Raw genomic sequence first — 18,623 nt, 5'->3', positions numbered from 1 at the left:
AACTGCATGTATTCCAAATGTAAAATAAAAAAGCACATTTCCAAAGCAAAATTTGTTGCATATTTCTTCTTCCCTCTACAAGGATTAAACCTTAAACTTGGATTTAGCATCCTGCAGGGTGGAGGCATTCCTAGAATTAACTGTGGTCTGCAACACACTGGGCTCTCCATTGTGGATCAGGATTACCTGTTAGCTGGGGCTTGACTCAGTTATGTAGTAACCAACTATGATAGGACCATGCCAAGCACATGAGTTGGAACATCAAAGGCACCTCAGGTCCAGAGCTGGCAAACACAGATCATTCTGCTTTGCCTAGTTCTATGGCTGAGCAAACACCATGAACAAAAGTAGAAGTGATGTGCAAGTGCATGGGATGGTGACATCTTGACAGTCTTACTGTTTTAAAATAGTTGATCTGATCAGAGGAATACCTAGAGATTACAGCTTGTGTGGCTTCTTAAGTATTTTCCTACGAATCATTTTTAAGCTTAATATTTGCATCCTCTCACAGCTGTTTTTCTTCCTTGTGGTGTGCCCAGTACAGAAATGTTCTAAACATGTACATGGAATCTATTTGGGTCCAGGCTGATGGAAAAACTGTATCTCTCCACATGAACTTGAGCTCTAAGAGGCTCTTCTCTCTGTCCCATTATCTTCTCAAGCTTATGTGTTGGAAACAAGGGAGAGGGCCTTCTCAGTAGCTGCTCCTAGGCTTTGGAACTCCATCCCTGGGAAGGGGGGATTTAGGATAGTTCCCTCCTTGTTTTCCCTGTACTGGCAAATCAAAACTCTCCTATTCTGTTAGGCTTTTAGGAATTGCCTGTGATGAGCTTTTAACTATGCATTGTTGAATTTTAAAAATACTGTTTTAATGTGAATTTGTTTTAACAATATAGACTATTCAACTGTTTTTAAAATAACAAACTTACTGTATATACTTGACTATAAGTCAACCTCATGTATAAGTCAAAGGCAGGTTTGGTGGCCAAAATTATGGATTTTGCCATGTCCCACGGATAAGTCAAGGTTAAAAGTTGGGAGCTCTTTCACTGTGTGCATGTCTGCCCATGGCAAGAGGCTTTTTAACTGAAGTTTTTGTTTCAGCTTTTCTTTCATCCTTCACTCCCCAAATAGCGGCAGCTCGGGTGGAAGAGGGACTCTGTTTGTTTGTTTAAAAGCAGTTAATCACCCCAGACTTTCTGTTTGGCTCAAAAGAGAAAGAAACTGCTCTCCTGACTGTATGGGGAAATCTGAAAGAGCTGCTGTTACATTACCATATTTACTTATAAATAAGTCAACCTGGGATTTAGGGGTCAATTTTTGGGCATAAATTTCTCAACTTATACATGAGTATATATGGTATATACATGTTTTTACGTATATTATTATACATTTTTGATCTGTATTGGCTTTAATAATTTGTAAGCCCTTTGGGGAAACGTGGGATATAAATAAATAAAATGATGACAATAATAAGAATGGGTAGAAGAGGCAGCTACACATATATCCTCCCTGCTTTTGTCTTTTGCTTTCTTAGTTGTGTTACTCTTTAACATCTTCAGCCAGGAAAGTGCCCTTTCTGTCTCTGATATTGCAGACATTCTCTGACTGTAATTAGCAGGACATGGTTGTCAAATGTAGTGTGGCACAGTGTTTTAGGAGTGGTAAAGGAAGGTGATGTCCAGGTTGCACAACTTACACACCCCTTTGGCTCTAGGATGGAAAAAAATACCATTATAGAAAACATCTCTGAAGACATAAATTTAAGATACTGGAGCTGTGTCAGATACTGGAATAGGCAGGTCTGAGGAATGTGTCAGTACACTGTGATGGAGGAATTAGAGGCCACAACTCTGTGTCTGCTCATTTGTGATTCTGCTGATATTTAAAGCAAACATATAGTACTGGGTATAAAATTCAGTTTTCTGAAAATTTAGATCTTTCATTCAAATGTGTTTCTAGTTCATTTGCTACAAGGATATGAATATGAAGGTAAACTGCTAAAATGTTGGGCTGTTATGTACAGAAGTTGCTGAAATAAGAGTGCCAGTGACTAGGTAGTGGATATATTCAGTATAGCTTCTTGTCTTCTACCATCAGTAACAAAACCACATTAAATGTTGCAGAATATTATGTGAATTTGCATTATTTGTACAAATACAAAAATGGGCTTTTACACAAAATAAGTTTTCACCATGGTGCCAAAATGTGAGAAATCAGCCAAAAATATGCAAACACCTCACCCAGCAGGGGGACACCTTCTGAAATCATACATTCATGTGTGAGAGAATGAAATAGGCAAAGATGTATACTCCTAGCAAAAATGTATTCCAACATATTGTTAGTCTGGGAAATTGTCAAAGATGCCGAGTTTGTCAAACTCAGTCTGAGAAATTGTCAAAGAAAGATAATGTGTGACCAAAAAACAGTTACTGTACAAGACTGCAATTTTTCCACTTTTCATCACTAAACATATACAACAGATAAAAATTGGCCCAGTCTCCATGGCAAAAGATACTGGAAATGTACAGAAATGTGGGATCAGTTTTGTAGATATAAGTATTACTTTATTTAATTTCCAATGCAAATCAGAGTTGCAGAGCAATAGTATTAGGAATCTGAGATGCCAAGTCTGCAAAGGTGATGTACTGTAAGTTAACTCGAGTCAGGTTTTTTGGTTTCACTGGAGCAACCCAGAGGATGGTGGCTCTCTTTGGAGAAGGCCACATTCTTCTTGCTCTGGAAGCACCTAAAGAGACAAGAGCAAAGCAAGAGATGTGTTGCAGAGATGAGGCAGCTTGGATGTTGAAGAGTCTGTGTTTCTCATTTTAGTTTATGAGAGAACCATAGATTAGGAAGAGCTCACTTTTTGTGTATGAAACCAGAACTGGGAAAGGTTACTGTTTAGAATGGAACTAAAAGAAGCCACCAACCAGTGCTGGGATTTGTAGTCCACAAAAGTAGTTTTTCTGTGGTCTCTATGAAACAATGGCGGGATACAGACGGGCAAAAAGGGGTGTATTCATGACGTCATGAAGGTAGAGCCTTCAGACGGGCCTTACCTGAATGCCGCCATGAACACGCCCCCCGCACGCCCCAAGCGGGAAGAGGCGGCATTAAAAAGGTGCTGCTTTTCTCCGCTTCTTTTCTGTTTGATGCGCAGCTGCGCAGCTCCGTCTGTAAGCTGCTGCACCGGTACGTCAGAATTGCTACGCCGTTAATTTAAGTTGCCCATTTAAAAGCTCCGAGTCAGCTGCGTCGCATAATGAGTTGGGGTCCTGGAACATGCGCAGTTTGCAGTCAGGCTTTAATTGCAGCGTCAGCTGCCATGCAGGTGTGGAAGCTGCAACACAGCTGCAGCGCATTTTAAGACTCGTAACCCTAACCCTAACCCTAACCCTAACCCTAGAGCAACATGTACGCATGTGCTGCTTGGAAAGTTTGGACTTTAAAGTGAGCCCCTACACACATTCCTGTGCCATTTTCACCTAACAATAAAAACCGCTAAAACTGTAAATATTTACATATGTACAAGGGAGGTGATGGGGGATGGCAGGGGGACAGCAGTGGCAGCGGCAACAGCTGTGGCTGTGCATTGCAGATTCAGCAAGAGCGCGGGGACCAAAGGAGAGGAGGCATCCATGATGCTGGTGACACTGGCAAAGTGCAAGCGGGCAAGGATGCCAACACCAGCTGATCAAAAGCTGGCAGGAGACCACCATTGTTCTTGGGCAGAGCGGGGAAAAAAGTTTTAAAGGGGCTTGGGCACTTTAAATGTGCCCATAGGCTTTCTACCGCTGCCACTTAGCGCTGCAGCTGCGCAGCTGCGCATCCGCCAGCCGACAAAGGAAAAAAAAAAGCCCCGTTTTTGGCCGCCCGTGAGGAAGCTGCCTCTCTCTTTGCAGCGTCCTCCGAGGCGGTGGTTTGGAAACTGCGGGTCAGAAACGGCCCCAGGTGAGGCGTCTTCACTGCCCCCCATGTGGAAGCCCCATCTCCTGAGCCACGCCCCCGGGGCGGGCGGTCTGGAGGCTCCGTATTCAGCAGAATACACCTCCAAGACGTCTTCCCCTGCCCGTCTGTATCCCACCAATTTGACACAAAGGAGAGGGACAAGTGACTGTAAAATTTGTACAAAGAAGCTCTGAGTGGGAGTACAGAGAAGATTTGTATTTTATCTCAAGCAGTCAACACACAAGGTTGGACACTTGATGTTGGAGAATGGGTGATGGGCATCATGTCACCACTCCAATGATCCAAAATGAGGATAGAGAGCTGTCCCTGTAGTCAGGTCATACTAAGTAGCTGCATCAATTGCCATTCAATCCTCGTACAGACAGGGAGACCAGTAATGATGAATGATGTTACATTGTTGTTGGTCTTGGGACAAAAGAAAAGGAAAGCTAAGGCTGCAGTCTTAATACAGGATAACCTGGGAGTGTATTAGTGGAATTTACCTCTCAGAAACTGTGTACAGGAAGGATTATAAAGCATTTTGCAGTGTTTAAGCACGTTATCAATGCATTGATTGTTTGCTATGTGCAAGGCCCAAATGCCTTGAGACTGAGCCACTGTCTTCAGTCACTCTACAATAGTTGGAATGGGAGAAGGATAAGCTGTGATGAGTCTTAACATTTTATTTCATGTATGACCCTCTGTAAAGTTACAAAAAAGTATTATGTCAGAAACTGAGCAACCACTGGAAAATGCATAATGTACATAATCCTATCATGCCAGAAAACTTCCCAATTATTTTGTTCAACAGATTCATGAGCACAACTTTTGCTCCATTTTCTTCCTCAGTTTAAGGCTCAAACAACACACCATGAAGGGTTCGAGGCTGCTGCAGAGAACTGTTGGCTGCATAATCCCCATCATACTTCTGGGTCCCTGTGGTTATTCCATTCTGTTGGACTACAGAGCTTTGTTAGATGACAAAGCTGTAATTCTCTGTCAGTGTATTTACAGGAGGTGGTGGAAGTAGTCCAGCTGCTTCCCTAGGCATGCAACCATAGGCAGGGAGCTGCTGGGCAGGTGTGCATCTCCAGCATCACTGACTGAATAGGGAGTGCTCTGGTGTGCCCAGGGATATAGCTATTAGGGCAAAATTAGGGTTGTCATTCCTGTGCATCATTAAGTTGTTTTTGACCTATGGCGACCCTAAGGCAAACTTATTATGGGGTTTTCTTGGCAAGATTTGTTCAGAGGGAGTTTGCCTTCATTTTCTTCTGAGGATGAGAGAGTGTGACCTGCCCAAGGACACCTAGTCAGTTTCCATGACAGAGTGGGGATTTGAACCCAGGTCTCCAGAGTCATAATCCAACACTCAAAACACTATGTGTGTTGTGTGCCTTTACGAAATTTCCGATTTATGGTGACACTAAAGCGAAACTATCGTAGGGTTTTCTTGGCATGTATGGATGTGACAGCTAAGAAAGAACACAGGAAGAAAATCAGTCCATTCAAGATGTGGTGGTGAAGAGTCCTGAGGATTCCATGGACAGCCCAAAAGACAAAGAAATGGGCCCTAAAGCTAAAATCTCCCTGGAGGCCAAGATAACACAACCTAGGCTGTTCTACTTTAGACACATCATGAGCAGGCACAACTCACTGGAAAAAACAATAATGCTAGGAAAGGTGGATAGAAGTTGAAAGAGAAGAAGGCCTCATGCTAGATGGATGGACTCTATTAGGGAGGTTGTGGATATGAGTTCACAGGAACAAAGCAGAGCAGTGGAAGACAGGGAGTCTTGAAGATGTCTCATCCACAAAGTCACCATGGGTTGAGATTGACTTGAGGGCAGTTAACAATAACAACCAAAATCTCCTACTAGCCCTAGCCAGCATAGCCAAGGATGGGGCATGATGGAAGCTGCAGTCCAGCAATATCTGAAGATATGAAGGCAGATGGCCATAAACTGTCCACCACTAAGCCAAACTGTCTCTGTGCTGACTATAATAAAAGTAGAATTGCCTTGTGGTGGCTTTTGGACTTTTTCCAAATATGCTGGCCCCGTGAGCTACAATTTTTAAAACAAAAGATATTTTCAAGAGACTAATTCAGACCTACCTTTTGTGAAGTATCACAGCTACAGAGATGAGAGAAATTGCTCCAGCCACACCAGCTGCAGCTGCAGCCATTGAAGTGGCACCGAAACCTTGAGTTCCTGGAAGAGAAAACAATAGTGCTTGCAGGGCAGCTCTTACATGTCTTATGTAGGTCTACAGGATGACTCCAAAGGAAAGCGATGTTCTGAAACTACTGAGGCCCTTAATAATGTAGCTCTATAGAGGAGCACTGCTATAGTAAGTTGAGAATCACATGGGATACACAGAGACTTCACCCTCAGTTTAGTACTGGGCTTCTCACAGAATCATTGGCCCTTTATGGATGCCTGACTTGTACAATTGCCCTGATCCCCTCACAGAATTTTACAGTAGCAGAAACATCAGTTTAAAGTACTGTATGTTTCTTTTGCTTCTTCTATCTCTCCCCCCCCCCCCTTATGACAGAGACAGATGTTAAGGAGGGAAAAAATGAATAGTCCAGTGGTTCCCATACTTTGGTCCTCCAGATGTTTTGGACTTCAGCTTCCACAGCTCCAGACTGTTGGCCAAGTTGGCTGGAGCTTCTGGGAGTTCTAGTGCAAAACATCTGGAGGGCCAAAATTTGGAACCATTGGTAGCTGCTCAATGTTTTTTGACAAGCAGCAGTAGGTGTCCTCTGTTTGGAAGCTCTCTCAGTCTCTGCAGGAACAACCCACTTCAGGATAACTACAATCTGTTTATACTTTGGTTGCCCTGATGGAAAACTTGTGCTGAGAAACAGTGTGTGGGAGGGAGAGAGTATGATTCTGTTGATTCTCCAGGGCCTCTAAGTAGTTTTCACTATCATTGACCATGGCCTCCTTCAAGGCTGTCAGGATGGGTGTGCTTTGCTATTCTGCATTATAGGCTCTGCTATCCCAACACCTGGCTTTCACAATGAAACTGATGGATGAAGTAATCTGAACTAAGATGCTATAGCATGCTGATTATACCTAACTCATTTTTCCATTGTATGATTCTGGAGAGACATGGGAAACTGTGAACTATTGTTCAGGTGCAGTTTTTGCTTAGAGAAAGATAAACAGGCTGTAATCTAGGTATGAAAGAGGTACCATTTTTGGTGAATTGCACAAATTGGGTAGAAGTATACAACCTATGGATGAATCTGAAAAAGTAGGTTATAGCCAACAAAAGCTTATGCTTAAATGAATTGGTTGGTTTTAGAATTCCTTTCCATTTTTTCCTTCTTTATATCAAAACAGACAAACATTTCTGGGGTGGAAGATAATGCTACTGAAAACAAGATATATTACATCCATAGCATACCCTGATCTTCCAAGTTCGCAATTCTATAAATAGAGATACAACATTAGTCTGGAATAATTTGATTAGAGAAACCCATGATGGCTTTTAGTAATCAAAGTGTTCTCTTTTAAGACACATTTTTCAATATCTGTTCAAGACCCTTTCCTCCTATTGATGTCAAGATGTTGTGTCTTTATGAATTTGGGATGCAGTGGCTGTTATGTCATGGAAGAACTTCTATGTTTATGTATATATTTATGTCATTATAATATGAAATGTTTCCAACTTCTGTTGACATTGTAGAAAACAGAAGTGGTACATTTGCCCATATTTGGAAGTATTGTCCTCCAGTGAAACAATTCTGGGCCATGGCAGTAATTACCATTAAGAGTATTAAAGGCTTGGATATTTCAAATTCATAGAGGAATGGTATCCTACATGCTGATTGCTACCTGTGTGCTGAAGCATGACGATCTGTAGTCAATGGGGGTAGGGGGAGGAATGGTGGCGTATATCTGTCAATAATATTACAACCTTCACACTGCTGCATATGGGTTTTTCAAATGCTATTCGGTTCTTTCAGGAAGTCTTCTGTTAACTACTAGAATGGCCAGAAACCTCATGGCTTTGGTCTATTAGCCATCGTAAATATGAACTGACCATGTGTGTGTTGTGTGCCTTCATGTTATTTTCAACCTAGGGGAAGCCTAAGGAAAACCTATCACAAGTTTTGCTTGGCTAGATTTGTTTAAAATAGTTTTTGCCTTTGCCTTTGCCTTTCTCTGAGGCTGAGAAAGTGTGACCAGCCTACGGTCACCCAGAGGGTTTCCATAGTTAGGCAGGGATTTGAACCCTGGTTTCCAGAGTCATAGTCCAACATTCAAACTACTACACCACGCTGACACTGATGGGACACTAATTACTAATTGAGGGGATTATGAAATATGTTCATGAAACAATATTTTTAACCTAATGATATGGTATATTTATCACTCTCCCCCTCCAATCTCTGTTTTTAATGACAGCAGCAACAAGGGAACCATGGGGTCAAGTAAACGGGGCAAAAGGAGTGGCCAGATCACCCTGGGACTGCAGCAACTGGATGCTGTGGCCCTGTAGCCAGCTGCTGCTGTGGTACTGAATGGGCTGCTGGCAGGAGCGAGCGGCTTTTTGTTGCTCCTTTGTCCAGCAGCTTCAGGCTGCATTAGCCAGCCTGAATGTGGCTTCCAGCCTCTTCAGGAGTGTGCATCATATAAATGCCATGCCCCCAAAGAGACCAGAAGCCACTTTATTCAGCCCATCTGCTTCAGGCCTATAGCTGTTGATTTAATATTTCTTTCTGAAATACTAACAACAGTCTCTTAAATTTCCAGATTTAAGACTTTTGAATTATGGCTAAGCTAAAAAAATATTTGGGGATATGATCCCAATAATAAATATGCTTTCATGTGTCAATTTTCTTTATCAACCTCTGGACATCTTAGAGTTCCTAGGAGTCTCTTCTCCTCGGTAAACTCATATTTTTATCTCTCTTCCCGATCTCCACATCTGGCATGCTAAATACTCTATATTTTTAATTTAATTTAAATACTTTATATTTTTAAAATGGTAATAATTCTGTATCATATATTTTTCCGTGTCTGTTTTTTCTTAATAACATTATTTTGTATAATTAACTATTATTTTAGCAAGCCAATAAAAAACTTCCAGTCAGTTGCTATAAAACTTTATAGGTTTTATTTATTTCCCACAAGTCAACTTGCATGTATAAAAACAGACAAAACAGAAAGATATAAATATTACGTCTACTCCCACCAATGCAGCAACATAAAGTGGCCCCATGCTGACACTATAAAAAGAAATGTAATGTTAAAAATAAATCTGGTATCCTATTTTTTAGATGTTCCTCTGTGAGATGAGGAGTGCTATGCAGGCACAAAATGAGCCCAAGATGAGCATGTGAAGTTTGTGTCTAACCATGGAGTCATGGCTGCAGCTGCTACTTAGCACATCTTGCAAGTCTTACAAATGACTGACAGAGGAAATGTCAAGGAAAGGCTGAACACAGAATGGCACTGAGCATTAGGTTCCAGTATAGGCTGGACATAACTCCTTATGAATAATGGGTTACTTGAAATTAATTCCATTAATTCCATATTGCAAAAGCCAAGGCATAACTTAAAAAAGTGAAAATGCTTGGTAAAGTGGAAGGCAGTAGGAAAAGAGGAAGGCCACTTTACTGGTTGATAGACCAATCAAGCCTGAGTTGCAAGACCTCAGCAGGGCAGTTGATGGTGGAGTGCACTCCTGGAGGTCTCAGTCACAGGGCATCATAAGTTGAAGTCAACTTGACAATAATTAACAACAACAACAAGACTAAGTGCTCCACATTTGTCGAAAGAAGGATGATTTCTCACAATCTAGCTAATTGGATTCTATTGTTGTTTGCTGGTTGTTGTTGCCTCTGCATCCACCCATTTCATTCTTTTGGGGGGTTGTTTGTAGTAATTTCTTGGATGTGCACTAGGCCTTTTCATTGAAAACAATCCCCCCCCTTTTATCAATTTTTAAAGACCTATAACGTGTGTGTGTACCTTCAAGTCATCATATTTTAAAAATACAATCTCACTGATGCACTATGATGTACTACACTGCCTTAAATGCATGTATATTTTTTAAAGTAAAGAGGAGGAAAGAAGGGAATATATTGTTCTAACATGTGTTAGAATTAAAAGAAGCCCAGTTGAGGGAGGGAATAACATGTTGCAGCTGGTGCCAGGAATTGCCAGAAAATAGACTAGGACAACAGTTTGGATATTTTTTTTAAAAAACCTGAGAACTACAGCAATGAACACCACAATCTCCTGTCAGATTTGCCCTGTCTGGAAGAGCCCTGAGTTTCATTATGATGAGGGATAACCTCAATGTACCTGTTGACTATTTTGACTACTTCAGTAGTGACAGAAGGTGTGTGGCTGTCACTGCTTATGCATGTTCTGTACCACAAGGTAATGACTGGTCTCATGCTTACTTTTTTTTTTAATGTACCTTAAGTTGTACATTTAGGTACTTTTACTAACAAAAATAAAATTACTTGTAAATTACAGCTATGAATGACTAACTACTTTGGGGGCTTGGAACTGTGATGGTAAATGATTATTTTTTAAAAAATAATTTCCCTAGCTCTAAAGGAGGAACTGAAAGATATGGAGCCTGAATGAGGATGCTGACATCCTTCAAGACATCCAAATCCTTCAATCTGGCATCTCTGGGTGAGGGAATGAGATATATGTTTATCTTAGAGTGCTCCATTTGTATCCTAGAGTGGTTCCATCTTTCACACAACCTGTCCCCCAGAATGCAACCTACCAATGCAAGTGGTGCCATCCTGCGAAAGGGTAAGGGGAGTCTCACAGGTACATTCAAAGCCTCCTGGTATGTTCACACAAATCTGTGAGGAAGGGCATCGCTTCACTTGGCCAGGCTCACATTCATCAACATCTGAAATGATATAATGGGTGGCAAAGAAACATAAAATGCATAGGATGCAGCACACTCATAAAAAAGCAACTTCCAGTGAAGGAAAGACCCCCAGATTATTGGCTTCAGACAGCATTGTTACCATCACCACAGGATTTCCAGAATCCTTTTGGGGAGACTCATTCTATCAATTGACAAACAGTGAATCAACATGTAGGTAAATTCAATGGATTCATTGGGTCAAACAATAGGATTCAGACAATCAGTCCTGTACTATTAATAGTTGTGTGATACCAGAGTATCAGGGCAGGAACACCCCTGATACTAGAGACCAAGGGGCAGTCCATAGTGATTTCACCCAGAGCAGGGCCTGGTAATCTCATTGAGCATCAACCAAAATTGCTCAGAGTATGTCAGTCAAACTAAAAGCAAAAGAATTAACAAGTGTGACAAAGGAGGGAAGGGAGGAGATCTCTGGAGAGTCTAAAACAGCTTCTCCAAAGCAGACTGAAACAGGAGGGACAGGCAGCACTCTCTCTCTCTCTCTCTCTCTCTCTCTCTCTCTCTCTAATCTATCTATTTTAAGGACATTTGTCTCCCCTCATCCTGTGCCCTGGAGAACAGAGACCAGATCCTGCGCTCTGGGTACCCTATGCGACATGAAGGAGTTGAACAGAGGCCAGAGTCATGTCTAAATCTATGCCAATAAAATATCTCCACGACACACAGCAGCTATGTACGCTTTGGGTCTCTCAAGACCAGCTGTACTATCAGACAAGGTAAAACAGCCACCCAAGGCAACAGATTTGGGGTAGCAAGAATAGCTAGCAAGTTGTTGCTTATTTAAATACTATTACTGAAAGAAATAATGATTATTATTCCTTTGTACAACCACAGTGGAGAGGAGAGATATGGGTGGAATTTTCTTTTTTATAGGAAAAATAAACTTGGCTGGCTTTGAGCATCATGTCTTTTGAACAGGGGAGTAGGGAGCACCACTTGCTACATCATCTCAGGAAGCAAAAAGTCTCAGGCCAGTTCTGTGCTCATTACACAGTCTTAGTAAGAAAATTAACTAACATTAGCTCATACATCAAGGTGGAATGAGGATAGTGTTGCCAGATCTCAGGACTTGTCTTAGAGTCTCAGTGCATGGCTCCTCTCCAGTTCTCAAGGCAAGAGGGAGGAATCTCAGGGTGAGAGCACTGTCTTGAAAGGATGTGTGTGTGTGTGTGTGTGTGTGTGTGTGTGTGTGTGTGTTTCCTCCCCTCATTTATTAGAAGAGAAGAGATAAACTGAGACATTTTAAACATAGTTGGAAAAGTAGGATGACAAAGTAGTAATATTACCAGGGCCAGCTTCTTGTGACATCACAAGAGGGCATTCCTAAGTCTCAGGTTTTGGCTGTAAAACCCTAGATGGAGAGGGAAGCAAGCAAGCCTGTCAACAAATCCTTTTTGGATTACTGTAATGCACACTATGTGTGGTTCCCTTTGAAAAGTGCTCCAAAACTTCAGATGGCACAAAGAGCTGCAGCCAGGTTGTTAACAGGGGCTGTCTACAGGGAGCATGTAACTCCCCTGTTGCAACAGCTGATCTGGCTGCCGGTCTGTTTCCAGGCATAATTCCCTATAAGGCTTGTGTCCAGGCTATTTGAAGGATCATATCTTGCAGCATGAGCCCATTAGTGTTTTAAGATCATCTGGAGATTATTGTTTTAATGCATTGTAGTATTTTTAATTGTTGTAATATGTACTGTTTTAAAGGACTTTTATATGTTTATTGTATTTTTCTTATAATGAATGATATGTCTCTGTACTGTACTCTTATTTCTATTTTGATGCTCACTTTTTATGTTTTTAATTGTATCATTTTTTAAAATTTGTAAGCCACTCTGTGTCCCAATCTTGGGGGTAAAGTGCAATATAAATGTAACAACAACAAGAAGTGTGAAGGGTTAAAATGGGCTAGAGGTGTTAAAATAGTTAAAATGTGCCAAGAAGTGATGGGGTAGAGTAAAACGTGCAATACAACATGTGTTATACTTTACGGATGAGCCTCAAGGCCTTACTTGTGACTCTTCCTGTGGCGGCCTCACCTTGGCAAACAGGCAATGCGGTGCTCCACTCTCTGTCCTCAGCATTGCAAGTAATAGAGGAAGGGCCCTCCAGAATGTAGCCAGACTGGCACTCAAAGAACACCGAGTCTTTACAGTGAACAAAGTAGGCATTTTTGACCAGAGGGACTGGCCCACAGGGATAATCTGTGTAGACAGAAGCAGATAGCAAAGGAAACTTGCCAGTTTCAAAGCTGCAGTGTGTTGGAATCAATTCCCTGATGTAGACTTCTTGTTTTATATGTTCCAAAATGAGAAGGAGTGAATTGATCTATTAAGACAGAAAGGAGGGACATAAGATCTCTTCAAGAAATGTGTATGTATGCAAGGGGTGAGTCTGGGGTGCAAAATACCAAGTAAAAGCTTAATAGACTGCCTGTGTCTGAAGTCAGCAGTTAAAAGATAGTTTTTCCAAAACTGCTTACAAAATCAAAGTGACAAAAGTGCTTGATCATGTCATTACAAGTAGTACTTTTGTATTGCCCATCAGTATAAATTACAGAACAGTTTACATAAAAGAAAATGCAACATTTTTATATATGTATTTAAAAACAGTTTTAAAAAGGAACTAATAGCACATTTTCAGACTCAATGTGGATCCCAGAAGGATCCTATAAAACTGGAAGTTCATTTAACAACTATTAATAAATGTACTGAAAACAGATATTTATATTTTAAAAATCACATCTTTTCAGCTTTCACCTTTCTTAGTGAATTCCATTGGAATATATCACAAAATATGACAATATACAATTGGCCATGTGTATCCATGGATTCCTTACCCATGGGTTCAAGCATCCATGGCTTGAAAATATCCCCCAAATCCCCTTCATTTTGCCATATTATATAAGGGACACCATTTCACCATCTATTGTATTTAACAGGATCTGAGCATACATGGATTTTGTTACCCATGTTGGGTCAATTGTTGTTGTTGCTGCTGCTGCTGTGTACCTCCAAGTAATTTCTGATTTATAGCAACCCTAAGATCACCCTGTAGTGGGTTTTCCTGGCCAGATTTGATCAGTGCGGGGTTGCCTTTGCCTTTCTTTTAGGTTGAGAGAATGGGACTTGCCCAAGGTTACAGAGTGGGTTTCAACAGTTGTGCGTGGATTTGCAGCACTCAGACCACTAAACCATATAGGCATTCAACTGACTAAGGAAATTACTGCATGAACTCTGTTCTTGCTGCAATCACACTTGTTGAAGAAAATGGAATTACAGCTATTTGTGGACAGCTGTTACACCATGTTTTCTCAATTGTATGACTGGGGCTGCTGGTGGAGATTGCACTCTCTTCCTGACTCATCCTTATTTTAACCCTGCCTCCCTGTCCTATGCCAGCATGGCTTTAAGGTTTTTAATTTAATTTTAATTTTAACATTTTCATGCAATTCCGGAACTCTGCTACTGAGATTTAACTTTGTTTGAAAAAGAAAGTTAGAAAGAAAATAGCAAGGGGGAAGGAGGACAGGGGGAGAGGAGAGATACTGACACCATGTGACCACCAACATTGCAACTGCCCTGGCAGCAACATTTCACACCTGGGGACTAGTGTGATTGTGAGCTCATTGATGGGTTTCCCCTGTCAATAAAAAGGGATGCCATAATCAGACTGGGGAGACACAGCAGTTATGGGTCAGAAGTGTTGTTGTACAATATGTATCACCAAAGCTGCTTTCCCCCCCCCCAGCTCTAATCACAGTTTAAAAGCTGCATGTGATAAAGTGCTCACTAAATCCCACCCTCTCTTATTATATGATAAAACTGTAAATTACCAAACCTCTCACTACACTGAGACTCCTTCAAGTGTCTGAATGTTACTGAGAACTGACTTTTCCTTCTGGCTCACAAACTGGAAATCCAGGTTTTACCTGTGGGATCTTCCCTCCATGCAGTCAGGTCCACACTTGGAATCTGGGGACTTGTGCATGACACAAAGTCATCTGGAAAGTGACTGGTTGAGAAGACATCTGCGGGGAGGCGATGAAGGTGGGTGTTTTCACAGAGGATTCGGAACAAAGTCACCTTCGCTAACTGGTCTCTTTGGCGAGGAGTAAACACTCCTTCATTCTCCCACCAGAACCTGCAAAAGGAAGAGAGAGAAAAAAGAGCCTGTCCTTGAATAATTTAACTGGCCAAATTAAATTCATTTACTGCACCTGTTGGCCAGTTTCCAAACCAAAACTTGGAAATGTTGCTTTTGCGTAGTATTCCCTTCCCGTCACTGTTTTGATAAAGCTACAAGCAGAAGTGATTTGACTAAATGTGTGTGGTGTGCATCTGTGGGTTATGAATTTCATTATGGACTCTGCTACCTTCCTCTTCCTAATCTTACCACCTTCCCTTTCCCCTGACTGCACACCTTTTTTCACCTATTACATGCTTTGAGCTACAGTTCTCCAAACATGGGGAGCTTTTAATTTCTGGTCCCTTTTTCCTCAAATATTAACTGGAGCACAATTTTGAAAGTACTGTCTTGAAAAGAGGCAAACTATTTGAAAGTTTACAGTATGGTTTAGTGGTCTGAGCTTGGGCTACAACTCTGGAGACCAGGGTTCAAATCCCCACTTGGAAACTACTGGGTGAACTTGGGCAAGTCACTTTCTCTCATCCTCAGGAGACAAAAGCAAGTCCCTTCTGAACAAATTTTGTCAAGAAAATCTCATGATGGGTTCACCTTAAGATCTCCATATGTTATAAATGACTTGAAGACACACAACAACAATGGTAGCAAAAAGAGGTAAACTATTTGAAAGCAAACTCAATGCCAGTCACTTCAAAGGAACACTTTCAGCAGCAGCATGTTTCTTTATGTTTTTATTATCAAACTGTTTTCTTAAGGGTTTATATCTTTCCTTTGTGTTTGCCTTTCTATTTTTTATTAAGGTGGATAGTCCATTCTATCTCCTTAATCTGTTTTTTTTTTTAAATATACATGAAAATTTATATATAAATATATGTTGAAATATGCATTGTTAAACACATTTTCTCTCTAAATACATTGCAGAACATATTTCTATACCATTTTTTCTTGCTGCTGTAGACAGAATTCTGTTGGAACATTCAAGAAGTATAAAAGTCAATGAATAGCTATATCCACTCTGTACATTTATCTTGGTGAGTCTATGGCAGATCAAGAGTGTTTATGCTGGAAAGGAATTCCCTCAAGCATCCCTTACCTGTCGCCATCTCGCAGGGCCTGGAACTGTCTTCCCAGCAAGCAAGCCAGCAGTTCCCCCACCCGGGCACTGGGCAGGAGTGGTTCTGCTATGGCACCAATCCAGACATCAATATTCTCAGGTGTCCCATACAGCTTGAGCAGTTTCTGAGCCAGATAACTGCTATTGAGGATATGCTCTAATTCAGAGAAAGTGTGGGCCTCTGGGAGGCCACAGAATCTTCTCCAGGAGTTGTAACCTGTGGGTAGCAAGAAGAAAAACATGGCCTTTGACAATCTTTTTTGTCATTTTGAGGGAGATTGTCCTTGTCCCTTCATAGGACTCAGGGAGACCTGAGGGTCTGAATCCCTTTTCAGCCACAGAAATCCACTGAGTTATCTTGGGCAAGTCTCAGCCTCATAGAAAGGTAATGGCAATCCTCCTCTGAAAAAATCGTGCCAAGAACACCCTAGAATAAGTTGCTGTAAATCACCATAAGCTGGAGTTGGCATGAAGGCACATAATAAAAACAGCATACAACGAATAACATTTTTGTTATTCCCCAGAAGGTAGATGGTGGCTCCCACATCAGTGGGATAGTGAATCCACTCTGGGTTTTGGTTTCAGCCTTGACCTTCAGAGACCTATCTCAGATACTAACTGTGTTTGGGGGAAAGGGAGCCCCAGTTGCCACTGCAACTCTGTGAACATCTCAGACAGTACAGCCAGCTCTGGCCCTACTTGCTGCCAGTGTGTTACACACCTGGGAGCCCATGATCACGGCCTCTTTGAAGATCCAGAGCAGCAAGATCAAGGGACAGTGCCTGGCTGGGATGAAAGAGCTTCTCTGTCAGCTCTGCTGGCATCATTTGAGTGGGCATTTGGAGCTTTGCAAGGCTGAAGACTTCTCCTCGCAGGATAGGATCAATCCCCCCTAAACAGAAAGAGACAGCTGGTAGCTTAAAGTCAATAAAAAGGGACAAAGCTGCATGAAAGTGTATCCAGCGTGATCCCCTTAAGCAGTGTTAGACTGCAGTTCCTACAATCCCCAGCTAGTAAAGCTCAATATAACTGGCTGGAAAAGTTACTCTATAGCTTCACAAAAGTTTTGGTATTCCAATAAAGACATCCCGGTCTGAATTTAGCAAATGGTTGCAGCTATTATCTAGAGGAGGAAAAGTAGGAGAAGAAACAACAACAATAATACTTTTAGGCTTATCATGTTGTGCTAAGGTTTTTCTACATTCACTCAAGCATGATTTAAGAAGGAAAACAAAGGATCCTTTCGGTTCTGTAGAAACTTGATAGCAGTAACCAAAGTTTCCTAACATCACTGCTGTTTCCACTAAAAGGTGATGGGTGCTGTGACAGTGGTCTATAGTGCTGGAGGGTGTCAGAGTTATCTCCAGAACTATAAAACTGCCAACTCGCAAAGCAGAGTATTTCCTTTCTAGTATTTCCAGTAGAAAAGGAAGGAAAGGGAAAGGTGGGGGGATTTGCATTGCCACCATCCTGTTTTTTGGATTCCACTCCACTCCACTCCACTCCTATCCTAACCTATCCTATAGTCTGCCTTTTCCCTATAGCTGGGATTCCAAACAGCATTAAAAAAATTGCAGATAAAAATACATGTACATAGCTTTAAAAAACCCTCACAAAACTACAAGTTTAAAGGCATATTAAACTGACTATAGAATTAAAACTGTTTAAAACATACATTTAAAAGCAAAGAATAAAAGTAGTGCAGCACACTAAGGAAAATTATTTTCTTTTAAGACTGCTGGAATAAAAAAAGTCTGCACATGTCAATGAAAGGTCTTCAGTTTGCCATCCTGGCAAAGAAAGAGCCAAGTGAGCCTCCTTCTTTGGAGGTCTTTAAACAGAGGCTGGATGGCCATCTGTCGGGGATGCTTTGAGTGAGAGTTTCTGCATGGCAGGGGGTTAGACTGGATGGCCCTTGTGGTCTCTTCCAAGTCTATGATTCTATGATTCTAAGAAGGGAGTTTCAGAGTCTGCCAGTCCTTTCACACGACACAGTCATAGCACTGTGATTCCACTTTAGCTGTCATCTCCATCTTATGGAATTCTGGGATCTGCAGTTTAGGGAGGTGCATCTTCAGCAAAAGAGCTCTAGTACTTCACCAAACTACAAACCCCAGGATTCCCTAGGATGTTGCCATGCAAATTATAGCAGAATCCCTGTGCTATCATTGTGTAGTGTGAAAAAGCCAATGAACAGGAGCAATGAAAAACACACATACATGCTCTCTCTCTCTCCCTCTCTCTCTCTCCCCCCCCCTCTCTCTCTCCCTCCCTCCCTCCCTCCCCCTCCCCCTCCCCCTCCCCTCCTTGGGGTAGCATGTGGAACTAGAGAATATCTTGTCAATTTTTCTGCAACAGACTAATAATGCCATTCTCCCAAAATTCAGCCTTTTGAAAAATGGGTATACTACATTATGATCTCTGTGCTCTGTTCTTTGATACTGCTGACTAGTAGGATACAAGTTGTTTCAACA

The 18,623-nt window shown here is 41.5% G+C and overlaps 1 protein-coding gene across 1 annotated transcript in view; it reads right to left on the bottom strand.

Annotated features, from left to right (window-relative positions):
* Positions 1 to 2,655: 2,655 nt before the first annotated feature.
* Positions 2,656 to 18,623, bottom strand: part of LOC149314270 (eosinophil peroxidase-like) — a 31,415-nt gene continuing 15,447 nt past the window's right edge. Inside the window, exons 8-13 of the mRNA XM_089523086.1 lie at positions 16,871 to 17,041; positions 16,129 to 16,366; positions 14,821 to 15,032; positions 12,929 to 13,093; positions 6,068 to 6,164; positions 2,656 to 2,749 (exon numbers count right to left, since the gene is read on the bottom strand). Coding sequence (XP_089379212.1) covers positions 2,656 to 2,749; positions 6,068 to 6,164; positions 12,929 to 13,093; positions 14,821 to 15,032; positions 16,129 to 16,366; positions 16,871 to 17,041 — 977 coding nt within the window. The remainder of the gene's footprint in view (positions 2,750 to 6,067; positions 6,165 to 12,928; positions 13,094 to 14,820; positions 15,033 to 16,128; positions 16,367 to 16,870; positions 17,042 to 18,623) is intronic.

This window comes from Sceloporus occidentalis, unplaced genomic scaffold, assembly GCF_023333645.1.
Source record: "Sceloporus occidentalis isolate IW3139 unplaced genomic scaffold, rSceOcc1.0.p SCAF_4, whole genome shotgun sequence".
NCBI lineage: Eukaryota > Metazoa > Chordata > Lepidosauria > Squamata > Phrynosomatidae > Sceloporus > Sceloporus occidentalis.
The sequence above is the reverse complement of the archived record's forward strand: the minus strand, read 5'-3'. Positions and strand labels throughout refer to the sequence as shown.